The following is a 15,778-nucleotide window of genomic DNA, read 5'->3' as shown; positions in this document are numbered from 1 at the left end:
TTGTGTGTGTGTGTCCAAATGTTTGTTCATTTCAATTATTTGAGTAATTGGTGGTGTTGGGTACAAAATAAAAAAAATAGCCTCAAGGTCATTCATTCATTTATTATTTGGTTTATTTTTATTTATTGTTTTCTTCTTTTTGTTGATTTTATTTTACAACAACAACAATAGTAGTAACCGCACACTCAAAAAGTTATGAATTAAAAGAAATTTTTGTTAACGGCACAGGGCCAAGCCACAGACAAATTGTTATGGTATCTTAACAAAAATACAATAACAACTGTTTCTTATTACCTTGTTTGTACTCAGCGGATTTTGACTTTGGGTGTCAGTAAAGCCATTACAGAAAAAAAATTTCCCTCATCCCTTGATTTTTTCTGAAATCCAAACAGCAATGACTTGTGGCCAATCGTTCAAGTGCATAGCACACATACACACCCTTTTGATAATAATAATAGTAGTAATAATGACAAACAACCCAAAAATTGACATCAATCAATTTCAGTGTAGGGACAGAGGGGTCTTTCGTTTGCCGGCTGACCAAAAGAAAATAGCAGAAAATATAATAACTTTAATGAGAAAAAACATGAAAGGGTTATGAGAAAAGAACATTTACAAAAAATTGTCTTTAAAAAATAACCATTGTGAATTTTAAATCTTTTTGACATTTCAAATGTCACGTTTTATTGAAACTCATTTCAAACGATCTATAAATCCCTTGCAAAAAAAAAAAACAGCTGATTTGCAATGCCACAGGGTCAGTTATTTGTTATGTAGGATAAACACGAATGTCATTAATTGTGGTATTTCTACTTTGTAAATAACCTCAGTAGAAAAACCACTAACCAACAACAACAACAAAAATACCATTGGTATAATACGAAAATATGTCATCATATTTTGTGATAAAATTACCCAAAGAAATGATATGACAGCTCATTTAAATCTCCTTGCCATTGCAATCTCCATGAGTTGAAAATTTCTCCCTTTCTCTTTCCTTTTCTCCCTCTCTCAATTTCTTATGTTGAATAGCACTCATAAGTATATGACACCGTTATGCCAGTTGAATTAGCAAAGAGAAGGCATGATTGATATTGCATTGCTGTCAATTGCCTTTGATGGCTTATAGTAATGCCAACTTTTTTTCGAATAAAAACGCCAATAAAGAAAAAAAATCGTCAAAAATATTTGTTTACGTACTGAGTATGATAAAATATGACAAATTAATATATTATCTCTTTTTCTCTATTCCTAATGGCGAGTTGTGCTCACAAATCGTCAAAAATATTTGTTTACGTACTGAGCATGATAAAATATGACAAATTAATATGTTATCTCTTTTTATTTATTCCTAATGGCGAGTTGTGCTCACAACTACATGATACCGTTATGTCAGTTGCATTAGCAATAAGATGGCATGATTGATATTGCAATTGCTGTCAATTTGCTTTAGTAGCTAATAGTGATGCCAACTTTTTCGGATAAAAACGCCAATATAGAAAAAAAAATCACCAACATATTTGTTTACAGACTCTATATGAAGCTGAATAGTGCTCACAACTACATGAAACCGTTATGTTAGTTGCATTAGCAAAGAGATGATACGATTGATATTGCAACTGCTGTTAATTTGCTTTGGAAGGTTATAGTGATGCCAACTTTTTTCTCATAAAAACGCCAATATAGAATATAGAAACAAATCGTCAATATATTTCTTTTCATACCAAAAAAATAACATTTTAATAACCCCTTTTCCACAAGATTACTGCCACAAAAAACAACACCAAGAGAGATAACAACTTGAAAAAAAAGAAGAAAAAAAAAATAACAACCACAGTAAAGCAAAAATTCCAAAACCATAATAATGTTTTCACAAAAATAACAACAATCACAGAAAACACCACCACCACCATCAACAACATAAAATGTGAGTCATTACTGACTGACTAAATAAAAATTATAAAAAAATCGGAATAAGCTTCCAACAAAACATGTGTATTTCTAATGAGGTAATGGTGGACGACTGCCTGCCAGTCATGTCTGGTGGTTATGTTTCTTTTTTGGGGGGTTTCTTTCAACCAACCAGCTAACCACACACAATTGACAAGCCATTGCTGCTCTGCCCATTATTATTCAATTGAACAGCGGCTAATCTAGTATGCGCGTAATAATAAGAAGTTGTAGGTTTGTTTGTTATTTTTTAAAAGTACAAGTAATTTTATAGAAAGTGTAATTAAAAAAGAAAGAAACAACCACACTCACGTTTTTATTGTTATTAAGAGATTTCACTTTCATGTTGGTGGTAAATAAGTGAATTACAATTACAACTACAACAATAACAGATAGTATTAAATAATTGAAAAATATTATAAAATGTTCTTAAAAAACGCAAACAATTTTGGTAATATTTTATTTTTTTTTTAATAAAGACTCACTTTCGATTGCCATATGTCACATTTCATTGACAATAATTTCAAACGATCAATAAATCCCAGGCAAAAAACAGCTGATTTGCAAAGCCGCTATGTAATTTTGATTTTGTTTTCTTATTATAAGTTATGAAATTGAATGTCAGCAATAACATTAGTAAAATACAGAAAATATCATTTGATTTTGTGATAAAATTATCCAAAGAAATGATATGGCAACTCATTTAAATCTCCATGTTATTACAATCTCTATGAATTGATAATTTCTCTCTCTCACTTCCTCTCTTTCAAAACTATATGTGACACCGTTATGCCATTTGCATTTGCAAAGGGGTGACATGATTGATATTGCAACTGCTGTCAATTTCCTTTTGATAACTAATAGTGATGCTAAGTTTTTTTCTGATAAAAACGTCAATATGGAAAAAATCTCAAAATCATATGAGACACCGTATATAAAAAATCACAAACATAATAATACAATAATAAAAAACGCCAATATAGAAAAAACGTCAAAATAGAAAAAACGCCAATATCGAAAAAAACGCAAAAATAGAAAAAACAAGCCAAAATATTTGTTTACAGTCTGTAAACCAATATTTTTATATTATAATCCAGTTGGTCACCAACTTTTTTTTCTGATAAAAGCGCAAATATATAAAAAATCACAAAAATATTAATATAATAATAAAAAAACGCCAATATAGAAAAAACGTCAAAATAGAAAAAAACGCCAAAATAGAAAAACAGGCCAAAATATTTGTATTTTTATATTATCGAATATGATAATCCAGTTGGTCACCCTGGATAGCCTTATTAGTAGGCCTTGACTAAGCCAAACAACACCGAGAGAGATAACAACTGAAAGAAGAAAAAAAATAACAACCACAAAAAATACTGCCACTTAAATTAGAAAATGCGCCAATGACTTTAAAAACATAAAAAGTGACGGGACATGTGTATGGGTTGTACCAAGGTAGATATACAAGGTAGCCGCATCGGCGAATTTCTACAACAAACATCGGTTGTTGTAGAAAATGTTAATAGAAGTATTGCCAAAAAAGCTCTTCGAAATTCGGAGATTTTCATTTATAATTTTGTTTTTTAATTTTTTGGTTCAACATTGCAACAACATTTTTCACATTTATTTGTCCAACAACTGGGCCGATGCGGCTACCTTATAAAAAATACCTTGGGTTGTACTGACTCATATTGAACTTGTTTGCATGGAGCTATTTCTCCTCTAAGAACCCGAATCCACTTCGGTCGGAAAATGTGTCTTGTGAGTTTTAATATATATGTCAGGGCGATTACACAACATATACCTATATTGATAATCTGTTTTATTCTCTGAGGACCTGAAATGTCAAACTGCAGCCTATTCGCTTGACAAATGAGCCGAGGATTTTGAAAATACCTAAATTGAGGCGGAACCTTTACATGGGAGCTATGTTAGAATATGATCCTAAAGTAAAAATTTTCTGCCATAAGGTTTTCTCAAAAATGCAAAATGACAGCCATTTTGGTTTGAAAAATGCCTCCAGGACTTTTGAAAAAATATTCAGCCAGGAGGTCTTCTATCCTCTTAGAATTGCCAAATTCCAAATAAAAAACCTTATACGTTGGAAAATGCCTCTAGGACCTTGGACATGTTTTAAAGCAGGCGGAACTTTCATGTGGGAGCTATGTTAGAACATATACTTAAAGTAAAAAATGTTCTACAAGGAGGTGTTCCATCCTCTGAGAATCTCAAAAATTAAAATGTTGGCCTCTTATGTTGGAAAATTATCTCTAGATCCCTTTAAATGTGTAAAATGAGGCGGAACTTTTATATGGGAGCTATGTTAGAACATGATCCTAAAGTAAAAATTTTCTGCCATAAGGTATTCTATCCTGTGGGAATCTCAAAAATTCAAAATGACAGCCATTTCTGGTGGAAAATACCTGCAGGACCTTTGTAATACCTAAAGTAAGGCTTAATTAGTATATGCGAGCTATGTTAGAACATGGTCCTGTGGTAAAAATATCCTCTGAGAATCGCCAAATTCCAAATGAAAGCCTTATACGTTGGAAAAAATACCTCTAGAACCTTGGGAATGTATAAAATGTGGGAGCTGCGGTAAAACATAGTCCTGTAGTACAATAATTCTGTCTAGAAGTCTTCTACCCTCAGAGTATCGCAAAATTCCAAATGACGGCTTTTTAGATTGGAAGAATGCCTGGTCTTGAAGTAAACAATTTTCTACCAGGTGGTCTTCCATCCTCTGATAATCGCAAAAATTAAAATTGTAGCCTTTTATTTTGGAAAAATACCTCTAGGACTTCTAAGACCACCTTGATTGAAAAATACACCAGGAACCTTGAATTTAATTATAAAGATGTGTATTCTTGATATGTATCTGAAAGACAATTTGTTCTAAAACGAGACTACAGGTGTTCATAAAGACCATTTGGACTATTGGTATTTACAGTGCCACACATAAGTATTGGCACAACCATCAATTCCTAACTTGACCGCTTGTTTTCAGCCCCGTCTCCCAGTCTACACAAAAAAAATATTTTTCCTAAAGAACCCATGTTGTTACTTAACTAATGCTGAAATTTTTATTTCAAAAAAATTTTTTAAAACTTTTTTATATTTTGTTTAATAAAAAAATAAAGCAATTTCATCGCACAAAAGTATTGGCACACTTACATGATCTATTATATTTTTTCCTAATTTGTGCCAGCTGGCAACTCTTTTTGCAAAAATATTGGTTCCTAAAATTGTATACCCTTTTGCTTTGTTCGTAGCAATTTGTTCCTGAAATTATCTACCGTGTCATTTTACCGTTATTTAAAGTTTTTGTTAAAGGAGTAAAATTAAATGCAGAAAATACAAAAAATGGTTCCAAAGAAAAAAGAAACGAGTGTATCTGAGCGAAAAATTATAATGCACCTTCACAGCCAAGGAAAATCGTTTGCTGAGATCGGCCAAATGATGGACAGAAGCCGTTTCACAATTCGAAGCATCGTCAACAGGTTTAAAGGCGAATCAAATTTACAAAACGCAAAACGCCCTGGCCGTCCACGAGTTTTAAGTGACCGGGAGCGTCAAAAGATAGTGCGAGAAATTAAAAAGGACCCCAAAAAAACATCAACACAATTAACAGCTGAAGTTCAAGAGGAGACTGGAAAGAAAATTCATCCCATGACGGTCAGAAGAGTGCTCCATGAGGCTGATTATAGTGCCCGAGTTGCTAGACGTAAGCCGCTTATTTCTTTAAAGAACCAGAAGAAGCGCCTAGCCTACGCAAGAGAATATGGGAGCCGACCGAACAGCTTCTTGGACCAAGTGCTATTCTCGGATGAGAGTAAGTACAACATTTTCCGTTCTGATGGCCGCTCTACTGTATGGAGAAAGCCCAATACGGCATATGAAAAAAAAAATCTTGCACCTACTGTCAAACACGGTGGAGGAGGAGTTATGGTATGGGGTTGCATGTCGTCTGCGGGGGTCGGTGAGCTGGTCTTCATAGATGGCATTATGGACAAAACAGTTTATTTAAATATTTTAAAGGAAAACGTAAAAAAAAGCGCGAACAAACTGAATCTACCGAGGTCATTTACATTTCAACAGGACAATGATCCGAAACATACTGCTCATGATGTGCGTATGTGGCTAACAATGAATATCGCACATGTCCTGCCACATCCACCGCAATCTCCAGACCTCAACCCCATTGAGCATTTGTGGGAGGAACTGGACAGACGTGTAAAAAGGCGGCCCATTTCCAATAAGTCAGAACTTAAGCAGGCACTTATAGAAGAATGGCAAAAAATAGGGGAGGAAACTACCAAGAAATTAGTGCATTCCATGCCAAACCGTTTGGACGCAGTAATCAAGCAAAAGGGCTTGCCAACAAAGTACTAAATAGACAAATATTTTATATATTTAAGATATAAATATAAGTGTGCCAATACTTTTGTGCGATGAAATTGCCTTATTTTTTTGTTAAATAAAATATAAAAAAGTTTTAAAAAAAATTTTCAAATAAAAATTTCTGCATTAGTTAAGTAACAACATGGGTTCTTTCGGAAAAATATTTTTTTTGTGTAGACTGGGAGACGGTGCTGAAAAATAGCGGTCAAGTTAAAAATTGATGATTGTGCCAATACTTATGTGTGGCACTGTATAAGAGACTGCTGGTCTTTATATAAAAACCACAATATTCTCCCACACGTTTGTTTAATTTAATCTCGTTTAAGTTCAAGAGTAAACCCAATTATCACCCTAGTGTTAACTGATTCCGCAATTTGTGTTTCTTTTTTTTTGCATTAAATTTAACCTCACTTTAAAATCTGACACATATTTGTTAACCTCCTTCCCCATTGTTTACATTGTCACATTAGCTAATTTACATCTTCTCTCTCTCTCTCTCTCTCTCTTTCTATTTGCAGTTTCGCATTGTTGACAACCACAACAACAACAAAATAGTTTTCAATAGCAGTTCGAAAAAGGCTTCACACTGTCGTCTCCATTGAATTATCATAAATTATGACCCTACCAACACGACCAGCACCGGCACCACCAGGATCCCGGGCACAAGTTGCCGCCGCCACAGCCAATGCAAGTCTTGAACAATTGCGTTTACAATTGCAGCAACAACAACAGTTGCAAAGGCAAAATTCCATTGGAGCGAAGCTAATCAAATTACCACCACCGCCGAAAGTTCCTCAGCCGCCACAGAATGGTGGTATAAATGGCATTGGTGCTGCCAATGGTTCGATAACCCGAAAATTTCCTCAGGCACGTTATGCCCCGGCTACCAATTGGGATGATTCACCATTCGATCTGTTGGGAGGGGTGGGCACAACCTCGACAACAACAACAACCAGTGGTAAAAAGCCACCACCACCACGGCCACCACCACCCAAAATACAACCCAAAAAGAATCCTGCACCCACACCACCTCCCCCACCCGCTACTTCCATTCAGCATTCATCCAGCGGTTCAAAGATATTGAGCACTATTTTTCATCGCAAAAAGTCCTCAAGGGCACCAACACCGAATTCCTCGGCCAGGATTTATGGTACGGCCACTTATGGCACAGCGGTGACGGGTTCAACGGCCAACTCCACAACGGTTACAACCATTAACAATAACACAAATTCTTGGAAAAGTGCCTGGAATACCCCACAGAATGGTAGTAGTACCACCACCCACACAACAACCCAAAACGGTGAACCGCAACTCATTAGCTTCGATTCACCACCAAGCTCACCCACATTTACCCAAAAATCCAACAGCGATTGCCTTAGTGTGGATAGCTTTAGTTCCGATTCCAATTTCAGTTCACCCCAAAATGGTAGTGTCTCCCAACCGGAAAGTGGCTTTGAAGATGATTTTTCCGCAGCGGCTGCTGGCGGTGGACGTTCTCGACCAGCAACAACATCTCCCCTAGATCCCTGGGAAACGATAGATGCCTTTGGGCCACCTGATCCGGCGGCTGTTCATCAGGCGGCGGCGGCACCACGCTATGGTCAAATTGGTACGGCACCCGTTCGAAATCTCAGTGTGGTCAATACACGTGTACAAAACACTCCCGATAATCCGCTGTGTAATGGTAAAAGCCTGGTGCCACCAGCGCCGACGTTGAATATGCCCACAATTATCAAACCGAAAATCTCACAAAAACCGAAAGCTCCCAAACCGCCAACATTGGCGAAACCAACATCATCAGCGAATGGTTTGACGGGGCTATATTCGGATTTGCCGACACCACCGTCGCCACCAATGCCACAGTGTGCCCCACCGCCACCACCACCCCAAGTGGCATCGACCGCGTACTCCTCCGCCCAGCCAACAGTTTCATTGCTGGACGTCATATCGGGTAAAGTTGATGCGTTACACTTGGATACGGGCATGAATGATTATGGTGGCAGTGCTGCAAGCGATGAGAGACCCTATGGTATAGCTTTATATGATTTCCAAAGTACCGAAGAGGGTGATTTATGTTTTAGGGTAAGTTTCCGAAAAAAAAAGAAAAGAAAACAGCTCCACCATAAATATGGAGGGGGGTATATTAGTTTTGTATAAAATCTATTATGGGTGGGTCAATGGGAATTTTACTCTACAGAAGAGAATAAAATTCTATGTCCGTTGTTTCAACCTTACGTTAATAATCCTAGGTGCGTTTGGTTTCGATCCATGTTTTTGGAATAGTCAAGATATAAATGTACGGACTCCAAATGGCTGCAATTTGGCATTTTGGGTTCTTGAGAGGGTAAAATATGTTTAAGAGAGGGTAATGTTTAATAAACGTCCCGCCAAGGCTACCTATTTATCGTGTCATGGTAGTAACTATGTATTTTGACAGTTAATTGAATAGTCAGCTGCGCTAAATGGAGTACATAATTATTTTGCTGTTGGGCTACACTTTTTGTACACTTCTAAAGAAGCTGGAACAATTTATGAGCACAGTTAACATTTTAGTACACTTTTTAACAAAAAAGGAATTTTTAGTACTTTTTGAAAAATTCAGGTCCATTTAGAAACAATTTGGGAAAGTACCTTTTTAAAGAGAGTGGGCGCATTTAGTACATTTATAGTAAAGTTGTGAGCATTTAGTACACATATATGATGAACACATGACCCATTTTAGTACACTTTATTTTTTAGTACAATTTCTCTAAGAAAGACTACTTTTTGCGCGTTAAAAATACTTTTAGTACTTTTTAGTAAAAAATAGTAAATTCTTCTATTTCATGGGGAAAATATTTTAGTACACGATCAGGTACAAAGGTTAAATATATATTTTTTGAAGGGTACATTTTTAGAAATAAATAGTACCCCCTTTTTTTGGAGGATTTTTAGTACATATTTTTAAACTGGCATTTTAGTACACTTTTATTTTTTAGTACAGTTTGTCTAAGAAAGGCTAATTTGTGTGTGTTAAAAAATATTTCTTTTTGGAAGGTGAAGTTTACATTTTTAGAAAATGTAAAAAACATTCTAGTGCCCCTTTTTGCGGAAGATTTTTAGTACACATTTTTGAACTGTCAAATGCTTAGTACACATTTTTGTGAAGGATTTGGTATTTTTAGTACATTTTCTCTATGAACTAGATTGGATATTTTTAGTACATTTTTCTCTATGAAATAGATTGGGTATTTTTAGTACATATTTTAGTACTGCCATTTTCCGACTCATACATTTTTAGTACACATTTTTGTAGTAGAATGTGTATTTTTAGAACATATTTTAGTACTTCCGACTGGCAATTTTTTAGTACACCTTTTTGTGGAAGATTAGGTATTTTTTGTACCTAATTTAGTACTGCTATTTTCCGACTGGCAAATATTTAGTACACCATTTGGTTGAAGATTGGGTATTTTTCGGGTACATTTTCTCTAAGAAATGACACATTTTAATGAAAACATTTGTAGAACATACTCCATTAAAAATTGAATTCTTTAGCACACTTTTTTAGTAAAGATACATTTTCAAGAATTATTTACTAACCATTAAATATTGTACTGTACTCCTCTTGTCATTTTAATTTCCTCTTTCTCTCTTTTTTTCCGCTGCCAAATTTTTAGTACACCTTTTCTTTTGAACGTTTTCTTGAAGAAATTATCAATTTTAGTACATTTACCTTATAGAATGTTTACTTTTCGAACTTCTTATTTTCATATTTTTAACAAAGGACAATTTTTTAGTACCCAATATAGAAAAAATGTCTTCTCTTTAGTACACTTTTTTATAAATATTATTTTTTCCGGACTATTTAGTACCCAAGATAGAAAAAAATTTCTTCTCTTTAGTACACTTTTTTATAAATATTAATTTTTTCCGGACTATTTAGTACCTATTTAATATTTTCTGTACTCCTCATGTCATTTTAATATTTCATACCATTTTTTTTGAGAAAGAGTACAATTTATAGTACCCATTTAATATTTTTTGTACTCCTCTTGTCATTTTAATTTTTTATAACATTTCCCGACTGACAAATTTTTAGAAAGGGTACTCTTTAGAAACATTTTCTTGAAGATATAATTTTTGTATTTTTTATTAGAGAATAGGTACTTTTCAGTACGCGTCCTGAAAACGGACACCTTTTAGTAATTTTCCATAAAGAAAAGGTACTTTTCAGCCAATTTTCGAATTTCTAATTTAATTTTAGTACACTTTTTTTAGTCACACTATATTGTGACTGGCAAATTTTTAGTACACCATTTTTTAGAGAAAGGTTACACTTTAGAACGATTTCTTGAAAAAAAATAATAAATTTTAGTAATTTTCCTTAGAGAGTGATTACTTTTTAGTCCACTTCCAAATTTCTTATATAATTTTAGTACACGTTTTTAAGGAACGATAACTTTTTTAGTACCCATTCTATAAAGTATTTTATGTTTTAGTACGCTTTTGTTGTAATGATTAATTTTTCCGACCTGTTTGCTACGCATTTAATATTTTTTTGTAATCTTATTCTTTATTAGTACACCTTTTTAAGAAAGAATAAGTTTTTTTAGTACTCATTCTATAATAAAATATATTTTTTTGCACACTTTTTCCTATGAAGATTTTTTCCAGTACTATTTTTAGTACCCATTTATATTTTTGTACCCTGATTTCTCATCCTGTGTTTTTCTCCTTTCGCATTTCAGGAAAACGAAAAAATCTATTTACTTGAACAGGTTAGTGAAGCGTGGTACAAGGGTCGCACACGTTCCGGCTGTGAGGGTATATTTCCCATTAATTATGTTGAAATTAAAGTGCCACTGCAAAGTACGGGAAAATCACAAATATCGCCATCGTTATCAGCAACCTCATCAAGTGCGGTATCTCCAAACTATTCATCATCTACAACAACATATGATTCCACATATCAAACAGCAACAACAACAACAACAAATAGTACAAGTAATAACTTGCAAATAAGATGTTTATACAATTTCCCCGCCGAGGTGGAGGGTGATTTGGCAATAAAAGTAAGTACCCCATTTAAAAGAGAATTTTGTGACATAACCTCAAACTAAAAATCAATTTTTATTTTTTAGGAAAATGAAATGGTCACCATATTGTATAGAATCAATGAAGACTGGTTATATGGTGAGGTAAATGGCCGTCAGGGACAATTTCCGGCGAACTTCCTTGAATATGTGCCATCCAATATACCAATGCCTTAAATTTATATATACGATTGAGTTATTTTTTTTTAATTGCTAATTTATAAACACTTTTAGAATTCCTGCTATTTTTCGATTCTACAAAAAATAGTTTAGTGAATAAAAACACAAGTTGAGATCAATCAAATTTGAAAAAAAAACACTGGAAATGTAGGATTTATAAAATTAATAAATATAATAAAATAACTATATATTATATCATAACTATATACTATATATATGCCTACTTATGTGGATCTAATGTCTATGCTTGGTTTTTCCTACAAACGACTACTACTTTATAATTGGAAAAAATAATAATAACACAAATAAAAAAGTCTTTCAAAAAGTATTTTTTATAATAAAAAACTTATCCCTCTTTAAAACTTTTGTATAATTAATCAAGAAAAAATAAAAAACAAACAAAAAAAAATAAGAACGATAACCAAAACGAGTCACAATTCACAATTGCTTAGAATTTAAAAATTAAAAACAAAAAACGGATATGTATTAAAATGTTATTTTGCAAACTTGTTTGTATATAGATTTATTGCTACCACTATTATTAATTATTAATATTATTATAATTTGATTATTATTGCCGATTTGATTTATGAGAATTTTTATTAGCCAGGCCCACGTGGCCAAAATACACACAAACACACAGGATGCTTCTTTGAACACAAATGATAAACATTTACACACACACGTAAAGAACAATCACAATTACAAAAAAGAAAGAAAGAAAACAAAATTGTTCATGTTGTCAAATTTACTTTATTAATTTTTCTTTAATTATTTGTCTTCAAACAACTTCAACTGTTGTCGTCATCATTATCGTTTACAAATTGTGATTTTTTATTATATACTATTATTATTATATTTCCTCTTTTTTTCGTTTATACCTTTTTTCTCATATTTATATAAATATCAAAAAGAATTGCTTGATGAGAAACGAAAACAATTAAAAAAAGTAATAAAGAAAACAATACTTAAGCTTAAAAAAATTGAAATGCTTTTTTTCTTTCTTCCATTTGTTATTAAAATCTTGTTTGTTAAAAAACTTCACTGGAAATTTATCTAAAATTTGTGTGTGCTCCTTTTTTTCACTCTACAACTCTTCATGTTTTGAGGGGAATTTCTTTAATATGGCATGATAGAGATTATAAAAAGCATATACCGATACGGACACAATTACCAGCAGCGCTCCACCAAAGGCCATACTCAAAAAGTTGCCATCAATAATACCCGTCGATGTGTGTCGCCGTGTGGACCAAATTTCTTCGGTACTGGCCGGATTATCCTGCTGTTGGGCTGTCCGCTCGGCCATTAAACGTTTCATGGTATTCAGGCGTTCACGTAACACCTCCACCGATTCGGTATTTAAGTCATCTTTTATTTGGTGATTTGGGATTTTTATATTTTTTCATGAATAAAAAAGAAAACCGAAAAATTTTAAATTTCCTTTTTTATTTCAATTAAAAAGAACATTATTAAATACATACCACCAGCACCAGGCACATTTTGATATTCTGACATTTTGTTTATCTATTTTGTTTTATCTATTAAATTTATTTTATTTAAAAACGTTTGCAATTTTTGTCTTTTGCCTCTTATATTCGATGATGAAAAATTTGTGAAGGGATGCTGTGTGTTGATTTTATGCATGCAACTCCTAAAAGTATGCTATATAAATGGCGCATGCTCATTTCATTTGTCACACACACATTGCCAACCTTTAACAGAGGCAACATACAAAGGTCATTTAGACTTTGTAATTCAATTGTGTCTTATTTGAACAAAACAGTGATGGTAACTCTTTTTGACATTAGAATTGAGGAAAACAGCTGACTTTCGCTAGCTGGGAAGGTCACCTATAAATATTGCTCTGAATAGACGAATTAGGTCGTCTTTATGGATAAACTCATGGCACAATGAATAGGTAGCCCATTTAGCACAGCTGATGACTTGAATGTCAAAGTGCATAATTTCTACTTGAATTCGATGGCAATGTTGCCAATCATGTGAAATATTACAAGGAAAATTTTGACAGATTGAAAGACAGACCTTATTATTTCATCACTGAATTAGGTAGTCTTATTAGATGACCAGAAAAAACGAATTTTTTGGTCTGTTCCCCTTCTAAAAGAATCTACTGTTTTTTTCTTCTTTACTCCTCCTCCAACTAGTCCAGTTCCTATTTAGTATAGGAGGTATAGGACCATATATCATGCGTAGACAAAGTCTAAGAATCCTTAAAAAAACGATTTCAGCTTCACTATGTTGATATTTAGTGACTTGATAGGTTACCATATAATTTGAAAAAATTGTTATCGGGCTAACATACCTATTTTGTAAAATGTAATTTTTTTAACGAGCTGAGGGAATTCGTTATAAGCGAACTGAAGCAGTGATTTTTATATTTTTTTACTTTATAGAAAAAATTGTTACACTGAAAAATTATAGACCTGCTGAATGGGAACCTATTTAAAGAACCAGAAAAGGGAATCTTTATGTACCTGCTGAAGGGAGTATTTATAGATGAACTAAAAGAAATTCTTAAGACTAGCTGAAGGAGGTTATTATAGAAGAGCTGAAAGTAGTCTTTATAGACGAACTGAAGGGTGTCTTGAAGTGATTCTTTACATACGCCCCGAAGGGGGTATATACTAAAGGCCGAATATTATCGCGAAAATAATCTGGAGGGTGTATTAAAGCCTTGGGCATGGAAACCTTTTGGCCGCAGACCTTGGGCATTCCAACAGGACTCAGCACCATCGCACTCAGCACGCGCAACCCATGAATGGTTACAAAATGAGGTTCCTCGCATCATTTCCAGCGCACAATAGCCACCAAAATCTCCGAATATCAATCCGTTGGACTATTGTGTCTGGAGTATTTTAGAAAGCAAGGTTGGCACTAAAAAATACCAAAGTGTCGATAATCTCAAGCAAGCGCTTCGCCGGGAATTGGCCAAAATACCGCAGAGTAACATTCGGGCAGCGAATTTGATGCTATTTTCGACATTTGTTGCTTTCATTCAATAAAATTTAAAAAAAAAATGTAAAAAGTATTGCGTTTTGTTGCAGAGTTTTTATCTCACCCTGTACATGAATGTTAAAAGGAGTTATTGCAGACGAATTGAAGTGAGTCTTTAAAGTCATGCTGCAGGATAGTCTTTACAGCCGACCTGGAGGGAGTCTTTATAGCTGACCGAGGGAATTCATTATAGCCTAGCTAAAGATAGTCTTTATCAATGAGCGGATGTGATTCTTAATAGGCGAGCTTAAAGTGGGTTTTACAAGCGAGCTGAGTTTGGGGTAGTCCTTATGGCCAAGCTGGAGGCAGTCTTTGTAGATGAGGGGAAGGGATTCTTTATAGATGAGCGGAAGGGATTCTTTATTGAAGTGCCGCAGGGTGTCTTTTAAGACGCTTTGAAGAGAGTCTATACAGGTGAGTTGAACGGCATTTTTACATAAGAGTTTATGGTAGTCTTTATAGCGTAGCTCGAGGGTCTTTATAGATGAACGAAAAGGATTCAGTCAAGCTGAAGCTGGTTTTTTCAATCGAGCTGAAATGAGTCTTTACAAATGAATTAGGTTAGTTTTAATAGCCGAGCTGGATGAAGTCTTTTGTAGCTGGAGGACGCCTTTTGTAGGTATTCTCTTATATAAAAGCTGAAGTCAAAAGATCATTTGACAATCGAAGGGGCAATACGTTCCTTTTTGGGTAATTGTATAGCCTTCATAGAAAAGAACAAGTGAAACTGGGAAAGAAGAATTCTTTCTCCATCCCCAATTTTTCCTTTATCTTCAATGTCCCACAAATATATGCGATTAATCGATTAGTTGCAAATCGAACTACATAACCCTATCAACAGCTGTGAAACAGCTGATCAAATAAGTTATCAGCTGTTGGTTGGTCCTCGGCTCGTTTGTTTTGAATCTCATTCGCCACGGTTGGCTCTCGTCTCGTTCGCTTTGACCTCATTCGTAAACACAAGATTTGTCCTCGTCTTGTTTAATTTCCACTTCATTCGCCGCGATTGGTCCTCGTCTCGTTTGCTTTCACCATAGTTTACAGGGTTGTAATTCGAAAACTCAGAACAACAAAAAACAAAACAACACGTGCAGGCAGACGGGCACGGACAAGGAACATTTGAAATAGAAGAATTTAAATTGAAAAATATATAATTT

At 34.2% G+C, this 15,778-nt stretch overlaps 3 protein-coding genes across 3 annotated transcripts in view; 2 read left to right on the top strand and 1 right to left on the bottom strand.

Moving 5' to 3' along the window:
- Window positions 1-313: 313 nt before the first annotated feature.
- The window catches only part of LOC133331362 (secernin-2), a 220,789-nt gene continuing 205,324 nt past the window's right edge, over window positions 314-15,778 (top strand). Inside the window, exon 1 of the mRNA XM_061539760.1 lies at window positions 314-325. The gene's annotated coding sequence lies outside the window, so the exon portion shown is untranslated. The remainder of the gene's footprint in view (window positions 326-15,778) is intronic.
- Window positions 6,933-11,632, top strand: LOC133331369 (uncharacterized). Its single transcript, XM_061539767.1, has 3 exons — window positions 6,933-8,433; window positions 11,082-11,405; window positions 11,475-11,632. Exons 1-3 carry the CDS (start codon window positions 6,967-6,969, stop codon window positions 11,601-11,603), a joined length of 1,920 nt encoding a protein of 639 aa, XP_061395751.1. The 5' UTR covers window positions 6,933-6,966; the 3' UTR covers window positions 11,604-11,632.
- Window positions 12,688-13,150, bottom strand: LOC133331378 (uncharacterized). Its single transcript, XM_061539776.1, has 2 exons — window positions 13,088-13,150; window positions 12,688-12,974 (listed from the first exon to the last, which is right to left on the bottom strand). The coding sequence occupies exons 1-2, from the start codon at window positions 13,119-13,121 to the stop codon at window positions 12,694-12,696; spliced, it is 315 nt and encodes a 104-aa protein (XP_061395760.1). The 5' UTR covers window positions 13,122-13,150; the 3' UTR covers window positions 12,688-12,693.

Source organism: Musca vetustissima, unplaced genomic scaffold (assembly GCF_032173495.1).
Source record: "Musca vetustissima isolate MV318-11 ecotype Yass unplaced genomic scaffold, APGP_CSIRO_Mvet_v1 utg4927, whole genome shotgun sequence".
Lineage (NCBI taxonomy): Eukaryota > Metazoa > Arthropoda > Insecta > Diptera > Muscidae > Musca > Musca vetustissima.
Note: the sequence above shows the minus strand (reverse complement) of the source record. Positions and strands in the feature narration are given on the sequence as shown.

Coding starts and splice junctions, on each gene's coding strand:
- LOC133331369 (XM_061539767.1), top strand. CDS start 6,967: ATGACCCTACCAACACGACCAGCACCGGCACCACCAGGATCCCGGGCA. Junction 8,434..11,081: donor AGGGTGATTTATGTTTTAGG/GTAAGTTTCCGA, acceptor TTCGCATTTCAG/GAAAACGAAAAAATCTATTT. Junction 11,406..11,474: donor AGGGTGATTTGGCAATAAAA/GTAAGTACCCCA, acceptor TTTATTTTTTAG/GAAAATGAAATGGTCACCAT.
- LOC133331378 (XM_061539776.1), bottom strand. CDS start 13,121: ATGTCAGAATATCAAAATGTGCCTGGTGCTGGTG. Junction 12,975..13,087: donor AAATGTGCCTGGTGCTGGTG/GTATGTATTTAA, acceptor ACCAAATAAAAG/ATGACTTAAATACCGAATCG.